Below are 13,354 nucleotides of genomic sequence, written 5' to 3' on the forward strand. Positions count from 1 at the left end.
ACAGCGTTTTATAGGCGCAAGGCACCCATCCATGTAAAGCCCTTAGTGGTTTTTCGTTTTTTTTTTCTTATTTATAATTTGTTTTTGCGTTGCCCATCCAAACAATGGCTTGGTCATGAAATTTCGTTCTTTCCAGACTTTTCTGCCGTAATCCGCATTTAAATCGGATATTTCGTTGCAAAACTACACCTCAACGAAATACCTGAGTTCTAAGTGAAAGACGGTAAGTAATAATGCGCAATATACAATACTTGGGAAATCGTGAGGCGCGCGACCGTCGTTGTTATCACGAAGAAGTCGTGCTTTATTTGAAATTAGAATCACCGCACCAATATTTTCCTCTCATTTGTGTGTTCTAGAGTAACGAGTGTAATGTGTAAAGTAATGTGTGTTCTAAAGTAAGCTAGCTCTTCAAGCTGTTTCGAAGTTTTGCATTCAAGTGCCTTCCATTTAGAACGCTGCCTGGACAACAAAGCAAAATACTACGTAAAAGTTCAGAGTTCAGGGCCCCGTTGTTTGATCACTTGTTTTATCATGGAGCCACTCCACTCTGTCAGTGTGGATGAACAGCTAAGCTATGTAGCACACGGCACAGATGTTACACTTAATTTAGATGAAATTTACAGAAAGGCGTAACGTACAGAAAGTTGCTTTTCAATTCAGCGTATTCACCTTTAAAGTTGGTCCGCCACGGTGGTACTACGGTCACGATGCTCGCATACTTACCCGAAAGTCGGGGGTTCGACACCTGCCTTGGCAGTGGCATATCGGTGGAGGTAAATTGGTAGGTGCCCGTGTTCTGTAGGATGTGAGCGCGCGTTAAAGATAACGTGAAAGCCGAAAATTCGGTAACCCTCCACTTCGGCGTGCCTAATATCCATATTGTTACTTTAGCACTTAAAACCCCAGCTATATTGTATATTGTACTTTAAAGTTTCCCATTGATCTGCGACTTGCGTTATCTTCTGTGGCTTGTCGCATGCGCTTGACGTTTCGGCACGATTTCCAGGAACTATTTGAGCAGCAAGCGCATTTTTGCCGCAATCTCCGTTTCTCGACACTTTATTAGACCAGTAATTCGTAGTGGGGCTTAATGAAATTCTGTGGTTCATACATGTTTTGCAAACGGACACCTATTACATTTACAGAAGCAGTGGTGGGCGCGGGAATGGTCGAAAAGGTTGACTACGCTCTGGCCACGCGTACAGCAGCAGTGACAGAAGGAAACATCTAGGAAAACCTACCCCAATGTATACAATGCTCTTACCGAAAGTAGTAACATTCAATGTATAAGGTTCATGTATCACTATCACGATAATGACTATATAATCAATCTATCATCTTTGGCATGATGGTCCCGAAACGCTCACGATTGACTATCTGAGGTCGAGCTTTAGAGCCATTTTAGACGCATTCGAAATCATTTACTTTCTGCTCTCAACCTGACGTTATGCCAGTGAGACTAATTGCGTAGCTCTACTGTGCACAGACCCGCCCGCATAGTCTGCGCGATTGGAAGCGAAAATGTTTCCACAACTTCAACAACCTTAATGCCTATTGGGCAGTGCGAAATATTCAGCAGTGGTTACCTCGACGTGGGCTACAATTGCCAATGGGGCTGCGAGGTTAATGGAATAGCGTTTTGATTTATATGACATGTACTTCCTTAAGTAACCCTGCTTTAAATGTAAAGAACGACGAATTCACGATCAGTTCCTCCGTTAAAGTCAATGCTAAATGTAGCGATGCATATAGGACATATGCATATCTACCTAAATAAATGTTACTGACACGTACGGTCACTAATGATGAAGCAAGTCGATTTTCCTATTGGAGCGCCATGTACGCTCCTCTATATATCTGTTATTCACGCGCATGTATTTCATTCGTAAGGTTAGTTTGGCACGGCATTCATTTACATGAACAAAAATTTCTCAGCTTTCAAAGATATTGATTCCCAAGAGACACACACAGTGAACTCACGGTAAACACTAAGAAGCAGGTTTTGAGAAATTTATTAAATTGTCAAAGTTTGCGTCTCGGTTGAAACAAACATGATCAAGAAAATTCGGGCATGACATACAGCAGGACTGTTTACGGATTGATATTTTTTCCACCTGAAATAGGTTCGTCATACACTGATATATAAGAAACAGTTCATACTGTAATTCCTTGCGCAATGGGATCCCGACACAAGAGCTCGCATCGAACCCGCGACCTCTATCTCAGGAGTGCAATGCCGTAACCACAGAGTGAATGCCTGGTCGCATACATGTATACATCTCGGCAGCTATCATGACAAATAAAGGTTTCTTAGAATTGAGCTTGTATGATAGCCACAGCCCACGGGCCGGAGCAGTTACGAGGCACAGACTGCACGAACATAAAAATACGTGCTTTTTTTTTGGGGGGGTAGGGGGGGTCATTGCCGCAGTAGAAAGATCAATGGGAGAGTGGCGGCGGGGAAAGAACTCCACTACGCATGCGCAGAACTCCGGTATGACGTGGCCACAACAAACCTATTTTCTGGTAACGATCAAACGTATTGTCAATGATAATCAAAACAGCGCATAAACAACAGACGAACGTGGCATTGACGATCATGAACAACCAATTGGCAACGAATTACGGCCCTTGCGGTGCGTCTGAGAGAGTATTCCTCTCGAAAGGGCACAGAATACTCGCGATAAACAACACTAAAATATCTGGAAGATGGTGCGTGTATTGCCCGGAGACCGATCTGAAGATACGCACGCGATTCCTTGTGGCAAGCATAAATATTTTGATCATCTATTTCTTCATCTGTAGTCGAAAACACTAAAATTAGCACGCTTGTGTTTGTCACGAGGTTAGTTATTATTTTGGAAGTGTTCAGACAAGCTGAGGTGCTGCAGTGGCGATAAAGGTGTACAGCACCGACGTCGAGGCATCTTCACATTTTCTTCTCGGGTCAGTTATTTTGCACCTCCGCTCTCGCTTTCACGGTTTCCTGGGTGTAGTTTGTTGATGTGCTTTGTCATGGCTGTCTTTCGCTTGAACCTAGTCCCACAGTAGTCGCAACAAAACGGCTGTTCCTTTGTATGCGTCACCTGATGCTGTTTGAGGTTACCCTCCAGAGCAAATTTACGTTGGCACACGTCACACGTATAAGGCTTTTCACCGCTGTGAGTGCGGTAATGTCTTTGTAAGTCAGAAGGATGTCGGAAGCGTTTTCTGCATTCATGGCATAGGTGTTTTCTCTTCTTGAGATTCACGCGCGTGAGTTTCGCCAAGTCTTCCGCACATTTGTAAGCCTCCTCGCTGAATGTACACGCATTGCGGGGCTCCTCGTCAGCGTCGCTTCCGTGCTCCTGGTTCGAACCCTCCCACATTCCTTCAGGGTTGCTGCGAAAGGACGGTTGAGCAAAGAACGGTGAGATTTTCCGTAATTACATTTTTCGCAAGAAGAGTTTTTCTTGAAGAACTAACAACACGACGTAATTTTTAACATTTTCGCTACCTGCGTTCACATTTGTGGACATGACTTGTTAGGCAAATTACGCAACAGTGAACAGTGGCAGAAAAAAGAGTGTTCCACACTCACCGTCATGGCTACTACCGGCGCTGATTGCCGCTCCCACGTTTAATGTACATATGTAACCCATAAAGTGGACGGGGGGATGGCCGCCGCGGTAGCTCGGTTGGTAGAGCATGGGACGCTTTATTCGAAGGTCGCAGGTTCGGTCCCTGCCCGCTGCAAGCTATCTTTTCGTCGACTTTACTTTCTTCACATTTACCCTACATTTAATACTAATGCCATCCCCTGTCTTTCCTTGGCATTATTGTCTGTTAGTGCTCATTATTGTTGTGTACAACAAAAACAAACAAGCTCTTAAAATTTTCAGTTCTTTCCGTTATTCATAGCGAGGGTCTCGTCCTGGCAGACTTGGTGCTTTCAGGTAGTATGCGAGGCATTATTGGTCAGCTGCCAGCTTGTGATAAATTCACGTGCTACGTGACGCCAACAGGCAGAAAAACGAGTGTTCCACATTCGCCGTCATGGCTACTGGCGACGCTGACTTACGCTCCCACGTTTAATGTACATATATACCCCATAAACTGGACGAGGGGATGGCCGCCGCGGTAGCTCTGTTGGTAAAGCATCGGACGCGTTATTCGAAGGTCGCAGGTTCGGTCCCAGCCCGCGGCAAGTTATCTTTTCGTCCACTTTACTTTCTTCACATTTACCTTACATTTACTACTAATAACATCCCGTATACTTTCATTGGCATTATTGTCTGTTAGTGCTCATTAATATTGTGTATAACAAAGAAAAACGAGCCCTTCAAATTTCCACTTCATTCCTTCATTCATAACAAGGGTCTCGTCCTGGCAGACTTGATGCTTTCAGGTAGTATGCGAGGGATTATTGGTCAGCTGCCAGCTTGTCATAAGTTCACCTGATACGTGACGCCAACAGGCAGAAAAAAGAGTGTTCCACACTCGCCGTCATGGCTACTGGCATCGCTGACTTACGCTCCCACGTTTAATGTACATATGTACCCCATAAACTGGGCGAGGGGATGGCCGCCGCGGTAGCTCAGTTGGTAGAGCATCGGACGATTTATTCGAAGGTCGCAGGTTCGCTCCCTGCCCGCGGAAAGTTATCTTTTCGTCCACTTTTCTTCCGTCAGATTTACCTTACGTTTACTATAATAACACCCTCTATACTTTCCTTGGCATTATTGCCTGTTAGTGCTCATTATTAATAGGTATTAGGTATTTCTTGGGTGCGCATGTTCTCTCGTTAAAGAAAAAAATGTTAAAACATTGCACATTAGTGAGTATATTGATAACGAACGTTTTACGCCGAGCAGTTAAGTAGAACATGAAGTCATTGAAGTTTTATGAGCTCTATACGTTTACACAATGCGTCACGAAAAATGTCGCTAGCAGCGTTGTCGCTGCTGTACACCGGTGATTCGGTATTGCGTAAACGGCCCTTTACAGCCAAGATTAAACTCCACACCGGTGATTGCGCCATCGTGCGAAGTCTTCATATTGAAGTTCTTGTGATTAGATCGTGAACGGCTACCTTGTCGGCGAGATGAGCAGCGGCTCTCATCAATTACAAAAATGACAAGCAAGAGCCGCTGTCAGTGAACAGTTCTGTCGGAAGTAAACTAATACACTTTGAGCAAGAAGGACAAAATTTTTGAGATACTAACAGACATTTCATCAAAGTGAAACAAATTTGGTGACATTAAAAAAATTTTCAAGCAATCTATGTTGTGCATAGGCGTCGCGACTAAATTGTGGTGGTCTATAAAAACAAATTTGCGAATCTATCAAAGTATTTCAGATGCATTTGGCAAGTATCGTATCGAATACAATTATTCCGGTAGTATCTTATATCTGTATCTGCAATACTTTTTACCTGGGTATCTTGTATCGTATCGCGATACAATTTCAAAGTATCTTTGCCCAGTTCTGGCAAATTGCATCGTTGCGACACCTGGTGGAGTAGCTCTTAGCAACGTCTTTTCTACATGGCCTCTGAGACCTGCTCAATAATAACAACTGTTGTGCTTTAACATGAGCTTTGATCATGTGCTATGAACAAACTATGAACTATTAGCTATGAACAAAGCTATGATTATGAGGGATGCCGTAGTGGAGGCTCCGGAATTTTCGACCCAACCCATGAAATTTCTTACGGTGCATCTACCACCAGCATGTGGCGCCTCCTGTAACTTGCGTGCATGTGTGCCTATGTATGTTCTGGCCCAATTAGTAGGAGTGGTGCTTTCGTCTGAGCAAACAGAGCGTATGTGTCGGTACATCACCGCGTGTCCGTGCTCTTGCGGCACTAACCACGTGACATGGTGACCATTGCGAAGAGATAACGCACCCGTCTTAGTGCTCATCAGGACAGGACCGCACCACGATGCCCGTACATTTCAGCGAGCCACCGGAACTGTAGGGTTTCAACCTCGAGCCACCGGCACCGTTCGACTCCGCCAACAGGCAACGCGGATGACATTCCTCAGGCGTTACGAAGACTATGCGGAGGTCCCGGGACTAAGACAAGCGTCGGGAGACATGGAGGTACGCTCGTTCTGTACTACATGGGCACAGAGGCCCGCCCGCTTCTCGAAACATTATCGCTCGAGGCCCAGTCACGAGCCTCAGACGAAGCCCTTGGCGCCCCACTCACTGAGCGATTCCTCCACACAGCAAACGAGCGTTGCGAGTCGTCGCGGTTCGGCAGACGTGTTCAGCTACCTGACAAAAGCGTCGACACTTACTATACAGAACTCTTACGGATGGTGAAGCGCTGTAACTATCAGTCAGCTGGTGTCGAGAAAAGGCTCGTACGCGACCAGTCTTCGGCCTCCGTCTTCGGCCTCCCTGACTCCCGTTTCTCGGACCAGCTATGCCGAAATGCAATGTTGACACTCAAGGAGGCGTGTACGCAGGCACGTCTATCCGAACACTCCGACAAGAAAAAGGACTTGTCCCAGAACCACACCGAGCACTGCCACGAGCTCAACTTCAACGCCACAAAAGCTAACAAGTTCGCCTCTCACCATCGTACCTTAGCTAAACCTCGTCCGCCGCAGCCGCAAGCAGAGCGCTCACGCAAGCCGTCCGTATGAGAATGTGTCCACTTGTAGTTTTGCCAACGTGTGTAATGTGTAGTTGTCGACGTCACTGTTGGCAACTACACAGCGCAGTTCACGGTCGCCTCTGGAGCCGAGGTATCCGCCATTGCAAGCAAGCTTTCCTACCTTACCTGCCATGCTCGACCAAATCGACATTATGACCACCGGTCCTGGAGGACGTGCACTTCGCGTTCTGGGCTCCAACTTGGCATGACTTTGGTGGCAAGGGGAAACAAGCGGTCAGCGCCTCTACGAGAACCAGGCTCTCACTGTGCCTCTTCAGGGATTACCAGAGCTCCTAAGCTCTCCAAGTAGTGTGAGTTCTCGACGAACTGAAGAATCCCAGAGCAACGGTGCACGCGGCGCTCTTAAATGTATTGGGCACACTCACGGACGAGTGCATCATCCTGCTGAATCCGGATACCGTGCCTTTCCCAGCTAAGCATCCCTCATACAATCTAATCCCACTGGTTGAGGTCGTAAGCCGCGACCTGGAAAAACAAGAGAGCGCGGGCGTGATCAGCAGGGTCGAAAAGCCAACACCATGGTGCCCCAGTCCTGTGGTCGTCTGGAACGACGATGGTTCCAACCGGTCGTGCGTCGATTTAACTCGTATGATTAAGGCCATCCTCCGGGATTGCCACATTCTAGCAGCTGTTGAGCAAGACCATGGTCTTCTCGGTGATGCAACGGTTTTTTTCAAAGCTGGACGGGACCGCAAGCTTGCACCAAGTGAAGCTCTCTGGAGATTCCCAAGCGCTCGCGACGTTCATGACAGCATATGACCGATACTGCTTTTGCTGTCTCCCGTTTCGGATCACCTCTGAGCTAGAATACTTCCAAAAACAGATGGAAATAATAGTGTAGAGCCAAGAACGAGCCGGTTATATGACAGATGACATTCTGGTGTTTGGACGCACCAGCCAGGAACATGACGCCACACGCAACCAGGTGCTATCTCGCCTTGCAAAAGCAGGCACACCATTTAAGCAGTACAAGTCTTGTTTGGGGTATCTCAAAGTACACCTCTCAAAGTACACCTCTGTGGTAGACATGCTCTCTGTATGTGACGGTTGTCTGTCGAAAGGCACCCGGATAGTCATCCCATCGTCCCTGAGGGCGGCGGTCTTAACGCTGTTGCACGAACGTCATCACGCCATTAACAGCACCAAAACCATAGCTCGGAAGTCAGTTTGGTGGCCAGGAATCTCGGAAGACATCGCCTCTCTCGTCGCCAAGAGCAACCAGTGCGCATCCACCCGCGTGAATCTTGCAGTGTCCCTGGTCTGCACGGCCCTAACTGGGAATCCCTTGGAATGGAATTCTTCCACTTCAACTGCAAGACGTTCATCCTAGTTTTGGGCTATTGCTGAAGGTTCCCTGAGGTGGTGACCCTGAGGAGCACGAGAGCTCAGACAGTCATCGACGTTCTCAAAAGCATCTGTGTCCGCCATGGAAACCCACAAGGGGTCAAGTAAGGTAATGGCCCACCACTCTTATAGCAAGAGCATGCGGCATTCGCAGCATCGTACGGCTTCATCCATCCGACTAGTGGTCCGCACTACGCTCAAACGGAGAGGCGGATAGTATGGTTCGCACTATCAAGGACTTGTTTCGCTAGTCGAAGGACCCACCTATTGCCCTGCTCAGCTATCGGAATACTCCAGGAATTGTCGGCATCGCCCCAGCCCAGCTGTTGAGGCGATGACAACTCAAAACCAGAGCCACAGAGCAAGACTCCCAGCTACGTCCTATCTGGTCGCTAATGAAAGACCTTCGTCACCAATAAATGTAGCTTACGAGCGGAAACAGGCAAACAACTGCATTAGGCATCACAGAGTTCGAGACCTGCCACAACTCCAAAAAGGTCAACTTGTCTATGGGCGAACTTATTAAGTGCAGGCTACGGTCATCAGCCCGGGGCAATGACCATGAGTCTATGTGGTTGAAACGGAGAGAGGTGGCCTCCAACAGCCCAACCGGCGTCACCTAGTGCCTTTTGCACCTACTACTTCCGGAGACGTACCACCACCAACAGATGCACAGCCACTACCACCGCAGGAAGTTCCCCTTCAGAAACCTCAGCCTGCCAAGCCCGCGGATTTAATGTCCCCCTCGGACAGTCTGTGCGACAGTACCCTGTATTCTGGGGACCGTAGCGATGGTATGATGCGAACAAGTTACAGCCAATGTGTGCTGCCACCGCAGCCCGACATGTGATAACTGTAGCTGCGAGGAGACAATCGCCCATCTTCTCTGTGAGTGTCCTCGCTTCAGTGCACAACGAGAAGAACTGTCCAAAGTGTTAAACAGACTTGATAATCGTCCACTGTCGGAGGAAAAGATCTTAGGACACTGGCCGAAACCATCCTCGGTACAGAAAGCTTTGAAAGCGTTATTGCGCTTTTTACGCAAAACTAGTCTCATAGACAGACTTTAAGCAGTGTCGTTTATAGTACTATTGTTCTTTTTCTTCTTCTTTTTGTAACATCTCTTTTCTATCATCTTTCACTCCCCCTTCCCCTTTCCCCAGCACAGGGTAGCCAGCCGGTCTGAGAACTGGCTAACCTCCCTATCTTTCCGTTTTTCTTCTCCTCCTCCTCCTCTGAAAGTTTTTGTGTGTTCCGCTTCCTCAGTCCTCCCGTCTGACCTTCAGGCTTCAAGGGTGGAGGTATAGAGGTCGCCATGGTTCAGCATTGTTGTTAGGCTTCCGCCAGAGAATGGCGCCCCCTGAAACTTACACGCCATGGGAACTCTATATGCTCAGGCCCAATAAAGAGCAAGGGCACATTTCTCTGAGCAAGCAGCTCGTACGTGTCGGTCCACCACTGCATGCCCGTGCTCCCGCGGCACTAACACGCAACAGCCTTGACCTCGGATCGATGTCGGCAGTTGCCACTTTATAATGTCGCCCTGAAAAGTCACCGCGGATAAAGTCACTGTTGAAATTGCTGGAGGCAACAGACTTGCGTAGCCGGTTATAGAATAATAATGCTGTATATACAAGTATTAGAGGTTAAAGTGCCAACACGGCGATATGATTGCGCCACGCCCTAGTGGAGGGTTCCGGTTATTTCAACCATGAAGTTTTCTTTAACGTGCACCGACATCCCACAATACACGGGCCACTTGCATTTTATCTCCATCGATATGTCGGCCAGGATCGGACCCATGACCTTCGGGTCAACAGCCGAAAACCCTACTGTACCGCCCAGGGCGATCATAACGATAGCCTACCGCAGAACAATGGCCGGCTGTCATGTGCGTGTGCTTCCCCTTCTCCTTACACTTCTGCCTTAGAATTTCGCACTTGTCTTTACCGAGTGTAGATTAGCACACTGTTTGTTCTTAGCTGGCTAGCATCCATGCCTTCCTTGCCCTTCCTATAGACGATTTTCCGCAGCGGCGCACGGGCGCTGCCATGTTTGATCACGTGATCGTAACTGGCCTTCCCCCAGCCATTTGCCCGAGCCAACGGATTGGTCCAGCGAAGCGGCCGTGGCCGTACTACACAAGCTGGTTGCTGCAGGGTGCAAGCGAGTCACATGCTTGCGCAGCAAAACATAGTTCTACATGTAATCGCCACAGAGTTGAAAACGTTGAGACATTTGCGTTTGTTTGGTACGTACCACGCCACAATGATAAGGGATATGTTTAATCTGCGTTGTATTTATAGTGTATGTATTTAATTGTTGTATTAGCAACCGCCAGTAGCTGGGGTTACAAGCCAACATGGCAGCACCCATGCAGACGCGACACCCCGCTTCGATCCGAACTCGCGCTTGCTACTCGCCCACTGTCCTCACAGCAATAAATAAATGGCAAAATCGGCCATCGCTTTGTGTCAGCTCACGCTGGAGAAGAAACGTCAGGTATGCTTTGTCTTTATTATTGCGATCAGCTGTGTTTATTTAGCCATGCCTGCTAAGTCTTGTCTCGGACAACATGAGAATGAATCTTGGAAATACTGCAAAATACCGACGAGTACATCGCTCTCAAAGCTTCAGGACGCGAATATAAAGCAAATAAATGCGTAGGTTTTGAACTTACGGGCCACACAGCGCAGGACGACGACGTGATAAATTCGAGGCGGAAGGAAACTATATCCACAGGTGCTGCCATGTTTACCTTTCCGGCGCTGCCGTCTGCGCCGTCTGCTCGCTTTTACTCGTGTGCGCGCATACGCTATGAGAACGCCGAGCAGGCGACGCGACGCGGATGGAGACATATTGAGCAGCGCTGCCAAAGGCCACGGCAGGGGCATGGCCATGGAGACGGCCACGGTAGGGGGACGGCCACGGTGCGGTGGCGCCAGTGGTGCCATCTAGTTTGATTTAATAAACCAGCTGCGGAAAATCGTCTATACTTGTGTCGAAGTAAATTAACAGCCTGCTGCCCTCGTAAGCATCTCGCCGTGCAATTAACATCGATGGAAATGATTTTATTGACACTCACCTCGCATTCTGCTGCTGAATTGGTGCACTGCTTGTGCCCGGTACTGGTGTGTGACTGCTACCAGCTGTCGTCGTGAGCAACGGTCTTGCTGCTTCATGCGTGTGTGGCGGTGGCAGTTGCACATCCGTACTGGACGGCACAGTATGGAGAAATACATTCATTCAGTAGAAGACCTAGCACATATTCTTTTAAAAGAGCACAGCGTTACGTATTGTTTAGCGCAGCTGAGATGGAAGTAGACATAGATATGCACACAGAGTGGTCCAAGCAGGTCCCCCTCCGATCACCCGAAAATGGCGTCAAGTTCACCCCTATTTACTCCGCCGGTTCTGTCACGTCATATTTTAAGGTGCATGGCTAGGGTTCAGCAAGCTTTGTACGATAATGACGGCTGAGGACCCCTAACGGCGCATTCCAAGAACTGCTTATTCCCACCCTTATTCCCAGAAGGCCGAATACCAATACTTTCCCTTTTTATCCTTGGCGAAGCTTTTTTTTTTATCTCCGCTCCGCTGTAACAAGATGCAGAGTGTTGGGGCTGCTGCAGTAACACCTAACCCCCCCCCCCCTTCTATAACAGAACACTGCGGACGCCTATGTCTCTAATATGCGCTCTTCCTAGTAAAAAGCAACTAAAGATAAAAAGGCGGTAGGGGACACTGTGGGCAATGACCTATGGCAATGAACTATGGCGGTAGCTGAATTTATCAGCTCAGTATCAGTATTCCCACGCTGGTTTATAAGCTTTGTTTTAATATATTCGGGTTTCGGCCACAAAAACTGTTAGCAACGCTCGGCGTAGACCACGCCGCAATGCTTGAGATGCTTCGCGATTATTTCAGATCATCCTGTTAACATTACACGCAGGACGGGAACAGTGAAGTCTATTCTAGAGCTTGTGAAAGCACCGGCGATAACGCTGGAAAACTGCTTTATAAAAGACTGCTTTATCAAACAACGATAACTGCTTTTTAGAAGACGGCGCGCTCCGCGGATCAGATTACCGACCGCCGAAGTTTTCTTCGCGGCTGGCAGTGTAATGCGTATATTGCTTGCAGATTGACTTTTCGTTCCCCGGGCACAAGTTCACCCAAATAAAAAGTTTCGTCTTAATCACGCCGACTGCTGCCTTCTTCAACGTCACAACCACGTGACAGCATCGGGCAACGAAGCAGGCACGGTACAAACTTATTTCATTTCATTGTTGAGGTTTAACGACGCCCTAGTGGATGGCTCCGGAAATGTGGACCACCTGGGGTTCGTTAACGTGCACCTAAACCTATGTACACGGGCCTCAAGCACTTCCGTTTCCATCGAAAATGCGGCCGCCGCGGCCGGTACGCGCGACTGTCGGATCAGCAGTCGAGCACCATAAAACATAATGGAACATAATGAGTACACAGCACTAAATGGGACACTATCGTAGAGAGCAGAAGAGAAGATAGTAGGTGTGATAATCTGGGGTCACCATTTATAGAAAAGGTCATCATTTATAGAAAAAAAACGAAACTATACCAGAGGACTTGGCGAGCTAAGCATTTTTATGGTATCATGATTTCACTGCACAAAAAATAGTTGCGCGTTCGTTCGCGAGCTGCTCCGTGGTTGCAAAATCAAGCACTATTGCCCTTAATAACATTCTAATGGGTCGCTAAGTGCAGAATCATTGAAAACTTTCGTTCGCCTGTTGATATACTAAACGTTGAACAGATAGCATGATGCAGTGGCGATATTTATAAAATGACGGCAAAGCGCAATGAATCAGAAAAGCTTAATCTAAGACATCATTAGACAGAGATGGCACCGCCGAGGACAACAAGAGAACGTTGATGACTGCTTGTGTCCACAAACTTTATTAGCGAACACATGGTCGCTTGGCTCGTCTCCTTGCTGTATTTGCTCATATTCTATTCTAACGCTCAAGGCATATTGGGGGTGTAGGTGTTATCCTGCTCTCACAGCATTTATGCGCGTGCAAAGCCCTCTAGTTCCGGTTTAGATTTAGAGGTGCGCATAGATGTGAAAACAAGAGATGAAGGGCAGTGAGCAGAAAAATAATAAATACGCTATGCCGTTGCGGAACACGCGGCTCAGTCACAGCGAAAGCTGGAAGAGCGGCGTTTCTATACCCAGTTGTAAACTCTCTTGGCCCCTCTAATTCGTGTACAAATGCAAAGCACCTACTACGCCAGGCTCCTCAAACAGGCGGACCGCGGCAACACGACAATGTTCGTCCCACATATTTTTTTTAAATG

The 13,354-nt window shown here is 47.8% G+C and overlaps 1 protein-coding gene and 1 non-coding gene across 2 annotated transcripts in view; one reads left to right on the forward strand and one right to left on the reverse strand.

Annotated features, from left to right (window-relative positions):
* Positions 1 to 2,954: 2,954 nt before the first annotated feature.
* LOC125759953 (oocyte zinc finger protein XlCOF19-like) overlaps positions 2,955 to 13,354 on the reverse strand; it is a 101,077-nt gene continuing 90,677 nt past the window's right edge. The window contains exons 2-3 of the mRNA XM_049419493.1: positions 11,100 to 11,228; positions 2,955 to 3,384 (exon numbers count right to left, since the gene is read on the reverse strand). Coding sequence (XP_049275450.1) covers positions 2,955 to 3,384; positions 11,100 to 11,228 — 559 coding nt within the window. The remainder of the gene's footprint in view (positions 3,385 to 11,099; positions 11,229 to 13,354) is intronic.
* Trnan-auu (transfer RNA asparagine (anticodon AUU)) lies at positions 4,569 to 4,641 on the forward strand. The gene has a single exon. It is a non-coding gene; the product is annotated as a tRNA-Asn (tRNA).

Source organism: Rhipicephalus sanguineus, chromosome 9 (genome assembly GCF_013339695.2).
Source record: "Rhipicephalus sanguineus isolate Rsan-2018 chromosome 9, BIME_Rsan_1.4, whole genome shotgun sequence".
In the NCBI taxonomy this organism is placed as follows: Eukaryota; Metazoa; Arthropoda; class Arachnida; order Ixodida; family Ixodidae; genus Rhipicephalus; species Rhipicephalus sanguineus.